This window comes from Bombina bombina, chromosome 1 (assembly GCF_027579735.1).
Source record: "Bombina bombina isolate aBomBom1 chromosome 1, aBomBom1.pri, whole genome shotgun sequence".
In the NCBI taxonomy this organism is placed as follows: Eukaryota; Metazoa; Chordata; class Amphibia; order Anura; family Bombinatoridae; genus Bombina; species Bombina bombina.
Window position 1 is genome coordinate 677,299,962 of NC_069499.1, and position 15,625 is coordinate 677,315,586.

A 15,625-nucleotide genomic window follows, 5' to 3' on the forward strand; every position below is an offset into this window, starting at 1 on the left:
TTTTTCTCGCATTTATCTTATCCTAGCCAGGAGTCTACTGCAAGATCTTAGCTGTAAGTGTTATGACCATGCCAATAAAACAAAAGTAGTAATATATTTGATAGCAGTATAAGTTTGTCTCAGTTTGATATAGAGTCTAGGGGCTATAAGAGTCTTATTACGATTAGCTCAGCATTTTCATATTTTCCTAAAATTTGGCACATTAGGACAATGTTTGTAGTAAATTGTAGGAAAATATATGGATAGTAATAATAAATCCTTGTCATTTTAAGTCATGTATAGGAATCAAAGCCAGACATTCCTCTTTCTTTTAAATTTCAATGTAGCTAACCACGCAAGGCTGCAGTGACCTTCTGATGATAAACATTTAAACGCCTGCTAGAGATTTCTGGATCATACAAGTTTTTGTTCAAGGTTGACAATGTCCCTAAAAAAACAAGTCTATGACACTTAGAATTAACTCGTTACATATGTATTCAAATCTTAAAACTACTTTCACCTTAGATTTACCTTGGAGCTGGCTAACTTGGGTCTCCTCTCCGCTAACATTCTTCAGTTTTGTTAATATTAACCCTCAGCTAATTCAGCCTTTACATAGAGAGGATCTGTCAACACTTCCAGAACTACTTGATTCAAGAAGAATATCTGCATAATCAAGTGAAATGTTACTAAGATTATTTAGGAATCCAGCTGTATTCACTTAAAGGGACAGTAAATCTAGCAAATAATGTTATATAATTCTGCACATAGTGCAGAATTATATAACATTAGCTTACCACCATGTTTCTAAAGCAAAGGGTTATATAGATATTTTTGCAATGAAAACACGCCGCCGCTCCTGGCTCTACTGAGCGGGTCTGTTTTCTTCTCCTAAGCGCATCTGGGCACGCTGTCTAATCACAGCTGGCACGATCACGCTATTAAACTCAATGTATCTCGCTCCCGCTACCAGACCAGAGCGTGCTACATTGAGTTTAATAGCGTGAACAGGCGCGCTGTGACTAGACAGTGTGCCCGCGATGTGCTTAGGAGAAAAAAACAGACCCACTCAGTAGAGTCAGGAGCGGCATTCTGCTCTATGTGCAGAATTATATTACATTATTTTCTAGGTTTACTGCCCCTTTAAAGGGACAGTCTACTCCAGAATTGTTATTACTTAAAAAGATAGATAATCCCTTTATTAACCATTCCCCAGTTTTGCATAACCAACACGTTTATATTAACCCCTTGAGTGCTAACGATGGCTCTTCAATGACTATTTTATCCAAGAAAAGTAAATTTGATGCTAAAAATAGATGCTAAAAATAGATTGGAAAGTTGTTTAAAATTTCATGCCCTATGTGAATCATGAAAGTTTAATTTTGACTAGACTGTCCCTTTAAAGGACTAGTAAATACAGTAGATTTGCATAATCAACAAATGCATGATTTAAAGACAATGCAATAGCACTTAGTCCGAACTTCAAATGAGTAGTAGATTTTTTTTGTGACCATTTTAAAATTTATGTCTATTTCCACCTACCCTGTATCATGTGACAGCCATCAGCCAATCACAAATGCATATATGTATTTTCTGAGAATTCTTGCACATGCTCAATAGGAGCCGGTGACTCAAAAAGTGTAAATATAAAAAGACTGCGCACATTTTGTTAGTGGAAGTAAATTGGAAAGTTGATTAAAATTGCCTGCTCTATCTGAATCATGAAAGTTTAATTTTTAATTGAGTGTCCATTTAAAACAAGTATCTTAATAGACTCCTCTCTCTCTCTCTCTCTCTCTTTCTCTCTCTCACTCTCTCACACTATAAATATATATATATATATATATATATATATATATATATATATAAATAAAAATGGGGTACACTGACCCCTCATTCCAATCTGTTATAGTCTACCACGTGAACACCTCAAACTGAAATACAGAGAAGGAGGAGACAGGGTTAAGATTCATATAGAATTGTATCCTGTAAAATAGTTTTATGGACATTTTTAAGTTACACAAATTATTTTTGGCGTTGTCTGCTTTCCGATTCTCCATGTGAATAGCCTTTTTGACTGACACCTCCTATGGCACTTTAGTGACTGTCACTAAAGCCTGTCAGCTTAGGTGACAGCAGGCCACAAATGTATTACAGGCTTCCTCTAGCAGAGAAGCTATTAAACCTATAACTGCTCACTTGATCCAGGCAGTACAAATCAATTACATTTTATATACACTGGTTTAATGGACTGAGCTGCAGGTTGGCAAAATAACATTTTCTCACATATTTTTTTCTTCTTTTCTTTTTCAGGTGAAGCCTAGGCAGAATATGATGGGTGTACCATCTGAACAACGCAACTCTTTTGTGGCTCAGCAGATGAGCCAATTTCAAGGTAAGTTTGCAATATTCACAATCTGAGAAAACATCACATATTAGCAGCAACATTTGGCCGAAAGGTTGTAATCTGTTCAGCATCAAACCTCACTACCACTAGAGGGAGACTGTAGCCCTCTGCTCTTTTCTGTGGTGCATCAGCAAAAGAAGGGTTAAAAACTATAGATCAAAGCAAACTACAAAAGCATTTAGCCATTTGATTTTTTTATAGTGGATTTTTTATGGATTTAATTTCTAAAGGACTTAATATTTAAGACCTTAAAGGGATATGAAACCAAAAAAAATATTTCATGGTTTAGATAGAGCATGCGATTTTAAACAACTTTTACATTTTTATTTCTATTATCTAAATTTGCTTCCTTCTTTTTGTATCCTTTGTTGAAAATCATACCTAGGTAGGCTACGGAGCAGCAATGCCATACGGGAGTTAGCTGAAAACATCAGATGAGCCAATGATAACAGTTATATTTGAGCAGCCACCAATCAGCAGCTAGCTCTCAGTAATAAACAGGCTCTACTAAGATTGGCTTTGTTTTTTTGCCTTTAATAAGCCACACTTGATATATATCATTGTGTTGTGTGCTTCTTGGTGACAGACTTCACTTTTAGTGTAGTAAGTATTTGTCTAGGGGCACTAACCGGCTGACTAAATTATGCAGAGGACAGGGCTTACATTCTTAATTTACAGTTAGGTGGTTTAGTGGTGTCCAAGATATTAGAAGGCAGAAATAAAACTTTAAGAGCCATTACTCCCAAGTTCCTCGGTTTGCCTTTTTTTGGTATACAGATATAAGCCAGATGTTAAAGGGACAGCAGCAGCTCACCCATAAAGTGACATACACAATGCATAATGCTCTCTCTCACACACACACACATTGCATCTTACTGCCACACACTTACATAGAGGAACTGTTGCTTACACATACGAGCTGTCACATGTGCCCTTTATTTTTAAAGGACCATTACATAAAGTAGAATTGCATAATCAATAAATGCATAATAAAAGACAATGCAAAAGCAGTTAGGGCCCCCGATAGTCAAAGCATTGACAGATAGTTGATAAACTGCCCCACTGGCTTTGTCAACCTTGCAGTCCGACGGTCTGTCGATATTCAAAGAAAAGGGGCGTCCCTGAGCAATGCCAGCAAGCAGTGATGTCTCTCACATAGAAGTCAATGGGAATGTGACGTCACCACCCGAATCGCTGACATCGCCACTCAGCATTTTGCTGCGGCCAGGGGGTGGCCCTATTTGAAGTATGCCTAGTTTCTGTGTAGGCACACTCAAAATATGGCACTGGGTACCTAAGTTTTATTACACCTACAATAACTACCTCAGGTGGTGTAGTCTCGACACCTGATAGCTGGTGAGACAAACATGCCCACTACCCTCCTCACAACCTGCACTTCACTGATTCGAACATATTGATCTTGTGTCTATATGTCCGAATCAAAGTGCTACTCCCACTAGCACGCCCCGCTAACCCCCCCTGAAAACCTATATCTACATCACGTTTAACCTACACTCCCTCAGCTCTGCCTTGCTATCCCCCACCGACTGCCTACACCTATGTCACAGCTAACCTACACCCGCCCTGCACCACACAGCTAAATCCCCCTGACCCCCTACGTCACGCCTAACCTACACTCCCACATACTGCCTGCTGTCAGAAAAATAAACTATACTAAATAGTAAACCTCCCCATTATAACTATTAAGCTACATCGCTACAATTATAATCAATGTATAAATAATGCATCACAGAGATGTGCTAAAACGCAGTCCTAGCCAGGCTCCTGGAACTCGGCGCCGGACCAGAATTGTGCCCTCGTCCGCCACTTCTTAAAAGGGGTGCTGATTGAGCTGGGTAAAGGGGGATCAAGTCGCCCTTATAGTATGTTGTCGCCAATTTGATGAGGCACCTATGGATATCACTTGTTTGGGGGTGCTACCTTCTGGGAGGAATGGGGGAATTTAAAGTATTGTAGATATCTTAAAAGGTATTTAATGGTTGCTTGCTATTATTTCAAACATAAATATATATTTGAAAATATATGTTTATGTTTAAAATAATAGAAAACATCATTAAATACCTTTTACTCTATAGATATATACAATATTTTAAACAATATGCACTGTACATGACTATGCATATCATTTAAACATTGAGCCCTAAACTGTCATAATGTAAAACTAACTATAGAAGCTAAGGCACTACTAAGCTAAGGCCCTACACATAAATATTCAATATTTAAAATGATGCATTGTTATGTAGAATGCATATTGTTTAAATATTTGCATATAAATTAAAATATTAATGTTGCTTTTTGTGTTTATTATTAGTTAATAAAGACAGTATAATTAACATTATAGTTCTACATAACTGCATGCCTGTTATGAAAAATATTATTTAATGTTACTGACTACTATAACATAAATATATATTAACATATATATATATATATATATATATATATATATATATATTATCACTAATAAACACAATAAACTAACATAAATACATTTTAATGTATATGCAGTACTTAAAGCATTATGCAATATAAATGCATAACAGATTAAATATTGAATATCAATGCAAGGCCTGACTATATTATATCTACAATGTTTAAAATAAAATACATGGTCATGTATAATGCATATTAGTATTGGATATATAAATTAAAATGTTGATATTCTTGCTTGGTGCGTTTCTTTCAAATATAAATATATTTTTAAAAATAGATATTTAAGTTATAAAACACAATTGTATTATAATTATAGTATTACATAACTGCTTGCCTATTATGTGATAAAAAAATGTAATACTAATGCATTTTGTAACATAAATATACATTTTAAAATATATATTTATGTTTACAATAACAATTCATTAAAATTATGGTCTAAGATTAAAATCCTCCATGTCTCAAAAGTAAATCAATAAAAATTGTTGCATAGGAAATTAGCACATCTAGGCAAGTAGTGGTAATTTTTGTATTGCTGCATTTATTTGCTGTGTGTTAACACAGTATGAAGCAAAACATCTGAGATGTTGTATATCTAATTTGTTTACAATAAAAAAACACAATAAAAATACAAATTAATTAATATACAATAGTTAAAAGAAGATGCATCATACACAAGAATGCATAATATTTTAAAAAATGTAGATATATGCACTATTAACCCATAAGCTTCCCTAACTGTATATATATATATATATATATATATATATATATATATATATATATATATATATATATATATATATATAAAATTGCAGAAATGTACGGCACTCACTTTATCAATTCAGCTACCTGGTGCTCTCACTGAAAAAATACACATAGTAGAACAGAAGCTGTGAATCCCACGGACGGTCTCCGTGTTGTAGCCAGGATCCAAACAAGCAGGCACACAGGATTTTTCATAAACACTCCGTTTTAATGGCAGTAAATTAACCATTGGTTAATTTACTGCCATTAAAACGGAGTGTTTATGAAAAATCCTGTGTGCCTGCTTGTTTGGATCAATTTACTGCCATTAAAACGGAGTGTTTATGAAAAATCCTGTGTGCCTGCTTGTTTGGATCCTGGCTACAACACGGAGACCGTCCGTGGGATTCACAGCTTCTGTTCTACTATATATATATATATATATATATATATATATATATATACAGTGGGGGAAAAAAGTATTTAGTCAGCCACCAATTGTGCAAGTTCTCCCACTTAAGAAGATGAAAGAGGCCTGTAATTTTCACCATAGGTATACCTCAACTATGAGCGACAAAATGTGGAAACAAATCCAGACAATCACATTGTCTGATTTGGAAAAAATTTATTTGCAAATTATGGTGGAAAATAAGTATTTGGTCACCTACAAAAAGCAAGATTTCTGGCTCTCACAGACCTGTATCTTCTTCTGTAAGAGGCTCATCTGTCCTCCACTCATTACCTGTATTAATGGCACCTGTTTGAACTTGTTATCAGTATAAAAGACACCTGTCCACAACCTCAAACAGTCACACTCCAAACTCCATTATGGTGAAGACCAAAGAGCTGTCGAAGGACACCAGAAACAAAATTGTAGACCTGCACCAGGCTGGGAAGATTGAATCTGCAATAGGCAAGCAGCTTGGTGTGAAGAAATCAACTGTGGGAGCAATAATTAGAAAATGGAAGACATCAATCTGGGGCTCCACGCAAGATCTCACCCCACGAGGTCAAAATGATCACAAGAATGGTGAGCAAACATCCCAGAACCACATGGGGGGACCTAGTGAATGACCTGCAGAGAGCTGGGATCAACGTAACAAAGGCTACCATCAGTAACACACTACGCCGCCAGGGACTCAGATCCTGCAGTGCCAGACGTGTTCCCCTGCTTAAGCCAGTACATGTCTGGGCCCGTCTGAAGTATGCTAGAGAGCATTTGGATGATCCAGAAGTGGATTGGGAGAATGTCATATGGTCAGATGAAACCAAACTAGAACTGTTTGGTAGAAACACAACTTGTCGTGTTTGGAGGAGAGAGAACACCATACCTACTGTGAAGCAGGGGGGTGGCAACATCATGCTTTGGGGCTGTTTCTCTGCAAAGGGAACAGGACAACTGATCCGTGTACATGAAAGAATGAATGGGGCCATGTATCGTGAGATTTTGAGTGCAAACCTCCTTCCATCAGCAAGGGCATTGAAGATGAAAGTGGCTGGGTCTTTCAGCATGACAATGATCCCAAACACACTACCCGGGCAACGAAGGAGTGGCTTCGTAAGAAGCATTTCAAGGTCCTGGAGTGGCCTAGCAAGTCTCCAGATCTCAACCCCATAGAAAACCTTTGGAGGGAGTTGAAAGTCTGTGTTGCCCAGTGACAGCCCCAAAACATCACTGCTCTAGAGGAGATCTGCATGCAGGAATGGGCCAACATACCAGCAACAGTGTGTGACAACCTTGTGAAGACTTACAGAAAACGTTTGACCTCTGTCATTGCCAACAAAGGATATATAACAAAGTATTGAGATAAACTTTTGATATTGACCAAATACTTATTTTCCACCATAATATGCAAATAAATTATTTCCAAATCAGACAATGTGATTGTCTGGATTTGTTTCCATATATTGTCTCTCATAGTTGAGGTATACCTATGATGAAAATTACAGGCCTCTTTCATCTTCTTAAGTGGGAGAACTTGCACAATTGGTGGCTGACTAAATACTTTTTTTCCCCACTGTATATATATATACACATACATACAGGTAGCCCTCAGTTTACGCCAGGCTTAGGTTCCAGAAGGAATGGTTGTAAATCGAAACCGTTGTAAATTGAAACCCAGTTTATAATGTAAGTCAATGGGAAGTGAGGGAGTTAGGTTCAAGGCCCCTCTCAAAATTGTCATAAGTAACACCTAATACATTATTTTTAAAGCTTTGAAATGAAGACTTTAAATGCTAAACAGCATTATAAACAGCATCAAATAATCACACACAACACAAAACATATAATTAAACTAAGTTAAATTAACAAAAACATTAGCTAAACAGCATTATAAACCTAATAAAATAATCACACATTACAGACTTCACTTGCATTTTTCTGCAAACAGTCCTTTCTATGCATTCCAATCTGGACTGATTTATAGACAGGAAGATCTTGTTCCTTTAAAATCTGCTCGATAGCTCAGGTCTGGTTAAACTGATTAATTTTAGCTTGTTTGGCTTTGCTGCAACACAAGCAGACTGACTCTGTACCCTCATAGAACCATCACTGCCCCAATAGCACTTGGTGCAGCAGCTGCCCATAGCCCAGACCTTTTTTTTTTTAATACATTTTACGATGCATGTAGTAAATCAGAAAACTTAGGCTGGGATATAAACAGTGCACTAAGTAGCCCTAGCAGGGACATCCACTAAGTAAGGTTTAAAGTACTTTGCAGAAAATGCTCAGCTTTATTGTCCCTTTAATAAATTACTTATTGCAAAAAGCTAACAAAAAAATATTTTATAGGTTTTTTTTTAGATATTCCACATGTTCAAAAAAACTTTGACTTATTTTGATATTGCAAGGGTTAATTAAAGGGCCATTATAGTCAACAAATTGCATGCTATAATCCGTTTGAGCATATAATTTTGAGACTATCGACCCTGCAGCACTGTGTGTTTAACCCCTGCGATGGGGTCAAAGACATAGTAGAAATACCGCTCGGGACTCACGGTGCACTGCTGGTCCTGACTTAGATGTGCAACCAGAGCTGTTGATTGGATCAGCAGCGTTTTTCCGATTGGGACCAGCAGTGCACCACAAGCTCCGAATGGTATTTCTACTGTGTATTTACAGCAGGGTCAATAGTTTTAAAATTACATGCACTAACGGATTACAGCATGTCATTTGTCGACTGTAATAGCCCTTTAAACAAGTGTTTCTCAACTTCAGTCCTCAAATACCCTCAACAGGACAGATTTCCATGATATTTTAAATAGGGTGCAGTTGAAATAATGAGAGCAGGTTGGTAACCATGGTTACTAACATGTTCTCACCATCAGCTGATTATTTCACCTGTGCTCTAGTTAAGATGTCATGAAAATCTGTTCTGTTAGGGGTAGTTGAGGACTTGAGTTGAGAAACACTGAATTATAATTATTATAATAATAATGTATCTTCTGGAAATTACTTATTAAGTTTTAGAAACAAGCTCTTTGTGGTAATTATATAACTACATTCATTGTTATCAGTTGTTTTAATTAACGATGATAGTATAATGCATATTTTTATTATTAGTTCTGCAATCACCACAGTCTCAGAAACACAACTGCAATTCAGTTACAGTATATTTTCTTTAATGCATAATCACTTGTTATCCATTTTAAGACACTAGGGGGCAATGTTATGTCTTCAAGTTTTCCTTGAGTCGTACTTGGCATTGAAATAACTGCTTGTTTCTCATGCTGGTGTACACCACCTCTCTAAAGCAACTCTTGCATAGATATCAGAATTATGCAACCAAAGCTTTTCTTTGCCTAAATTAAGACATTTAAAAAAAAAAAAAACTTTCAGCGATTTGACTCTGAAAATGATTACAGTATAATATGGTAATTTACGTATATTCACTGATAAAGTGCTTGTTGAGCCAGAATGTGTCACAGTTACCTAAAATAAAGTATGTTTTTTTATCTAGAAAGTATTTTATGATTTACTTGTGTTCATTATAAAATTTTATCTGTTCTGGAAGGTGTATTTTAAAGGGACATTAAACACTTTGAGATGGTAAGATAACATGATAAATCAATCGTATATATATATAAAAAACTGCTACATACTTTCATTATTTATTTTGTCCCCTTTTTCTCTAATTTCACTCTAAAATTGTGAGCTTTTCAGTTCCTTTTAGAAATGGAAGTGCAGAACTCTGTTATATTTCTCTCAGCCATTGGCTGCACACTGTAGTAATCTATTTATAACTGTCCTTAATTGACCACAACAGAGAAGGTAACCTAAGTTACAACATGGCAGCTCCTATTGTTTTATAGACACTAAAACTTTACACTTATTTTGTCAATATTTAAACAACTAATGAAACTTTAAAAAAATACATCTACATGTTATTCTCAGGCAAATCTTTTCGTTGAATGCATCATTCTATCTAGCATTTATTAAGTGTTTAATGTCACTTTAAATGTAAAGGCAGTTTTAAGTTTTTGTTATTTATAAATATTGTTTGGGTTTTTTGACCCATGTATCCAAGATACAAAACATTTATCCCATGTTCCTCTCTTTTTTAGCACTTCCACAAACTGTTCGTTCTGGCTGTGTCCAGCCAATGGCAACACCTCAACAGAACCATCGTATGATAACATCAGCTCAAGGACTAATCCAAAACAGTATGGGTTCTGGAATAACTCCTCCAACCATGAGCCAGAACAGTGGGGCCATGGTAATGATGCCACACAACAATGGGAAGCAGCAAGGAATATTTCCACCTTCTAGTGATTTTAATATCCCTATTCGACAAAGCCAGAATCCGTTGAGTATGACCTCTGGCTGTCAAACAGTACACACTCAACCAACGGTTCGACCTGGAATGACATTATCGGGTTATGCTTCCAGCTCATTAACAAATCATTCTGCCACACAGCAACATTTACGGCAGTCCAACATTTCACGAATTCCCAACGTCTACGCCAATTCCTCTTCTCAGATGTGGACGCAGGCTGGAGTTTCAAGGATATCAAGTCAAAACCAAATGGACCCTGGCATGCAGCAATTTCCTAACAACCCATTATTTTCTAAACAAAATGTCAGACCAAATATGTCAAACCAATTTCCACACCAGGCTGTGGTTCCTCCAAATCAGATAGCCCCTGGAGTCCAAATTAGACAAATGCAAAAACTTGGTTTAGCCCAGGGAAACCAGGCTGTATCGTCTATCAACAGTTCTACAATGGGGAACAGTATCTCAAGAGGACAATTAGCAGCTATTAATGCTATGAAATCTTTGCCTCAAGGTGTAAACACATTTAATCAACTCAACCCTGGGCAACTTGGTCCACCTTCCTATGTACCTTCATCATTGCAGGCACAAGAAAACTTTGAGAGGATAAGTTCTGGGGCTGAGCTACACCAGTATGACTTTGGCACTGCACAAAATAGCTCTATCTTGTCTGCCAACTGTAATGAAGCAGACTTTATTGATTGCCTAATGAAAGGTGGCAGCACTTGCAGCACAGATGAAGACTGGTTAAACAATTTAACAATGCTGGATGACATTTTGGGACAACATACCCAAAACCCTGGCCCTGTCTAGTCTATAGTCAGATGAACGTTTCTGTCAGTTATACAACTTGAATTCAATACTTTAACCTATTGGTTAACATTGACAGTTGTTTTTTTCCTGATACTTGTAAATATTTAAATATTTTCTAAATTATGTTTTCCAAAAAAAAACAATAAATAGAAGTATTACTACTTCTGTGAGTGACTGTACATAAAATGATAGCATAATGTTTTGTTACATTATATAATTTTCATTTATAAAACCTTGTTTTAAATATGCAAAATATTATTATCGTTAGTTTCAGTAATACTATGTATTACAGCCTAAAATAACTGTTATGTTTTTGGCATAACACAATGTAGGGGTGTGACGGAAACTAAATTAAAATCTATATGTTCACAAAACATTGTTAGGTTTGATAAATGGATCTGCCATGAAATGGAATAATCATTGATTTTGATCTGCGGTAAGGGAAAGGAGTGTTTTGTTTTTTTATATCAATTATCTTTTATTTACCTTTACCACAGATTTTATAACTGGTTTCAATTTGGCATAACCATTATCAATGAACATTATCAATTAGTTCAGTGAAATGACATAAAACAAAAAACAAAATGGCCAAACTAGACAGAAACATGATTTTCCACACCTTTCAATATATTTGTAGTTTACAGGTGACTTGTTTTCTGATTGAAAGGCTTTTTGTTCACAATTATGTTTTACTGAAAAAAAACTTTATTTGAAAGAAAAAGCCTAGACATGAATTTTGTCAATTTTGTCTATGATGTTTTCTGTCAGCTACTATTGTCCTATGTATATTTAAGAGTCTGTTTATATAAAAAAAAATCCACTGTACTGTAAACTTCAAATGTTCATACTTTTTTGTGTAATCATATTTTAATAGTCACACCATATTTCTGTAAACATTTGTAATATAACTTCAGCTCCAAGCACAGAATCAATGATGTTTGTTTTCTTCATACAGTACCATAATAAATAGCCAGGGGAAAATGGATGTTTGTGCACTCATTTTTTTTTCACTTTTAATTCCAGTATAGAGCAATAAATCAAATCACTAATATAGCTGACTAAAAATAATAAAGGTTGTCAATACCAGTGATACGTCAGCATCAAACTGCTTTTCACACTCTCTATATACTGTACAGTACAACCAGGAATAATAAAATAGTTATTTAGCCTACAATCTAACACAATAATAGCTCTAATTGTTTATAGCATTTTATTATTGCACAAATGAATGATGGTGACTAGGGGTTAAACACATAGTCAAAGTGACAGTGAACACTGAGCTTTAGTCATAAATATATTTCATTATATGTAGTAAAACAACTTTGCAGTATACTTTTAATATTTATTTTGCCCACTTTTCCTGATAAATAGGAATTTAATTTTCAATTTCTGAAAACTGGAAAAGCACTTGACATGCTTCATAAGGCCAACACTGCCACACGTCTGTCACTAATTGCCTTCTGCAGAAATGATTAGATAATGAACAGCAACAAAAATAAAAATGTTAGTAACATAATAGCCACGACTAGCCTTGTCTTACTTACTAACAAACCCCGATCAGCTCCTCCAAGTAGGACAAGTGGTGGGGGGATTTTGGCTGTTGACAAATAATTGCAGCAAATAAGGTGTTAAAGGGACATTAAAGCCAATTTTTTTATCTCATGATTCAGATAGAGAATACCATTTAAAACAACTTTCTAATTTACTTCTGTTATCTAATTTGCTTCATTCTTTTGATATGGCTTACTTAAAAGCATATCTAGATAGGCTCAGTAACTTCTGATTGGTGGCTGCTCATATTTGCCTCATGTGATTGGCTCACCCATGTGCATTGCTATTTCTTTAACAAAGGATATCTAAGGAATGAAGCAAATAAGAAATTAGAAGTAAATTGTATTCTCTGTCTGAATCATGAAATACATTTTTTGGGTTAAATGTCCCTTTAATGTAAACAAACATTTTAAAATGTATCCGCAACACCAATTTAATGGTGTTCACCAGGTGTGCTCCAGATGTTGTCCTCAATATGTGTGTAATTGTCTGCCCTTTCTTGAGTACACTTAAACTATGTATTTAACCCTATTGCAACCTTACCACTGATAATTCTTGCATAATAAAATTCTCTAATAAATTAGAACATTTTATTATTGCATTAGAATAGGCATGAGCAAGAATTTTTAATTTCACAGGCAGGGGAATTTGTTTTTTTTCAGCTCCGGATATATTAGTGTAAAAATGCAACACACAGATATCTGGATTTGCACAGATCTTTGTGTGTTGCACTTACAAACGAATGTATCCGGTGGCGAAAATGAGTGACGAATTACATTAGAATGTTTCTTTATTGTCAGAGTATTTACCTATATAAATTCAGAGCTAGAGGTCTACTGTCATCTTTTTTTAAATCCAATACTATGAACCATGCAAATTCACAACTCAAAGTTACTTTAAAAAAAGGGTCCATATGAAAGAGCTGCATTGAAACATGTTTAAATTTGTTTTCCTTGAAAAATTTAAATTCAAAGTTTTAATTTGAATCTAAACCAGTATCCATTGTGCCTTTTCTACTAATGCTCATAGATACTTCTTACTATTATTTCAGGTTCCGTTATTCGTTGAGCAAACAAGCAACAAATTTATCCTCAGTTTCATGCAATAGGCTTCTTGTGACACTGGATGTATTATAACTGAAGTGCAACTACAAATATCTTTATTTCTCTTGTAAGGTGTATCCAGTCCACGGATTCATCCATTACTTGTGGGATATTCTCCTTCCCAACAGGAAGCTGCAAGAGGATCACCCACAGCAGAGCTGTCTATATAGCTCCTCCCCTAACTGCCACCTCCCAATCATTCTCTTGCAGCTCTCGACAATGGAAGTAGCTAGAGAGATGTGGTGCATTAATGTAGTTTATCTTCAATCAAAAGTTTATTATTTTCAAATGGTACCGGAGTTGTACTATTTTAGCCTCAGGCAGAAATTTGAAGAAGAGTCTGCCTGTGGTTTTTGATGATCTTAGCAGCTTGTAACTAAGATCCACTGCTGTTCTCACACATAACTGAAGAGATGGGTAACTTCAGCTGGGGGAATAGCGTGCAGGGTCTCCTGCTCTGAGGTATGTGCAGTTTTACATTTTTCTAGAGAGATGATAAGTTAGAAAATGCTGACAATACCGGATTTATTTAAGGTAAGCCTGATTACAGTGATTTAATAACGACTGGTATCATGCTTGCTGTAAAGGGTAATATTTTTGTTATTTACTCCCATTACTGAATAGATATAACGTTTGCTTGAGGTATATAAACGTTTATTACATATTGGTGATAAAACTTTATTCTGGGGCCCAGTTTTTCCACATGGCTGACTAGATTTTGCCTAGGGATAGTTTTTTAAGGCCCTCTCACTGTGAGTACAGGTTGGGAGGGGCCTATTTTCGCGCCTAAATTGCGCAGTAGTTTTTGCAGCTTGAGACATCCAGCTTCCCTGAAGGAGTCCCCTGAACATATAGGACCTCTCTAAAGGGTTTTTGTGCCTTCCAAAGTTGTTGTATGGGCAGGTAGGGCCACAGCAGAGCTGTGGCAGTTGGTTGTGACTGTTTAAAAACGTTTATATCGTTTTTTTGATCTGGTTTTGAAACTAAGTGGTTAATCATCCATTTGCAAGTGGGTGCAATGCTATTTCAGTCTATTATACACACTGTAAAAATTTCGTAAAATGTACTGCTTTTTTCACTGTTTTGCAGTTTCTGTGATTGTTTTTTTCTCTTAAAGGCACAGTACTGTTTTTATTAAAGTGTTTTCCAAGCTTGCTGGTCTCATTACTAGTCTGTTTAAACATGTCTGACTTAGAGGAAACTCATTGTTCATTATGTTTAGAAGCCATTGTGGAACCCCCTCTTAGAATGTGTACCAAATGAACTGATTTTACTATAGATTACAAAGACCATATTCTGGCTTTAAAAAATTTATCACCAGAAGAAATTGACAAGGAGGAAGTTATGCCGTCTAACTCTCCCCACGTGTCAGAACCTATAAATCCCCCTCAGGGGACGCCAAGTACATCTAGCGCGCCCATTGCGTATACCTTGCAAGACATGGCGGCAGTTATGAATCATACCCTTACAGAGGTATTATCTAAACTGCCAGGATTGCAAGGAAAGCGAGACAGCTCTGGGACTAGAATAAATACAGAGCTCTCTGACGCTTTAGTGGCTATGTCTGATACACCCTCACAATGTACTGAAGCTGAAGCAGGGGAGCTTCAATCTGTGGGTGAGTTTTCTGATTCAGGGAAGATACTTCAACCTGATTCTGATATGTCTACATTTAAATTTAAGCTTGAGCATCTCCGCGTATTGCTCAGGGAGGTCTTAGCAACTCTGGATGACTGTGACACTATTGTAGTCCCAGAGAAATTATGTAGATTGGATAAATACTATGCAGTACCTAC

At 36.0% G+C, this 15,625-nt stretch overlaps 1 protein-coding gene across 1 annotated transcript in view; it reads left to right on the plus strand.

The window, feature by feature from the left end:
* MAMLD1 (mastermind like domain containing 1) overlaps window positions 1-12,158 on the plus strand; it is a 260,678-nt gene extending 248,520 nt beyond the window's left edge. Inside the window, exons 4-5 of the mRNA XM_053699154.1 lie at window positions 2,293-2,374; window positions 10,154-12,158. Coding sequence (XP_053555129.1) covers window positions 2,293-2,374; window positions 10,154-11,175 — 1,104 coding nt within the window. The 3' untranslated portion in view covers window positions 11,176-12,158. The remainder of the gene's footprint in view (window positions 1-2,292; window positions 2,375-10,153) is intronic.
* The last annotated feature ends 3,467 nt before the right edge of the window (window positions 12,159-15,625 follow it).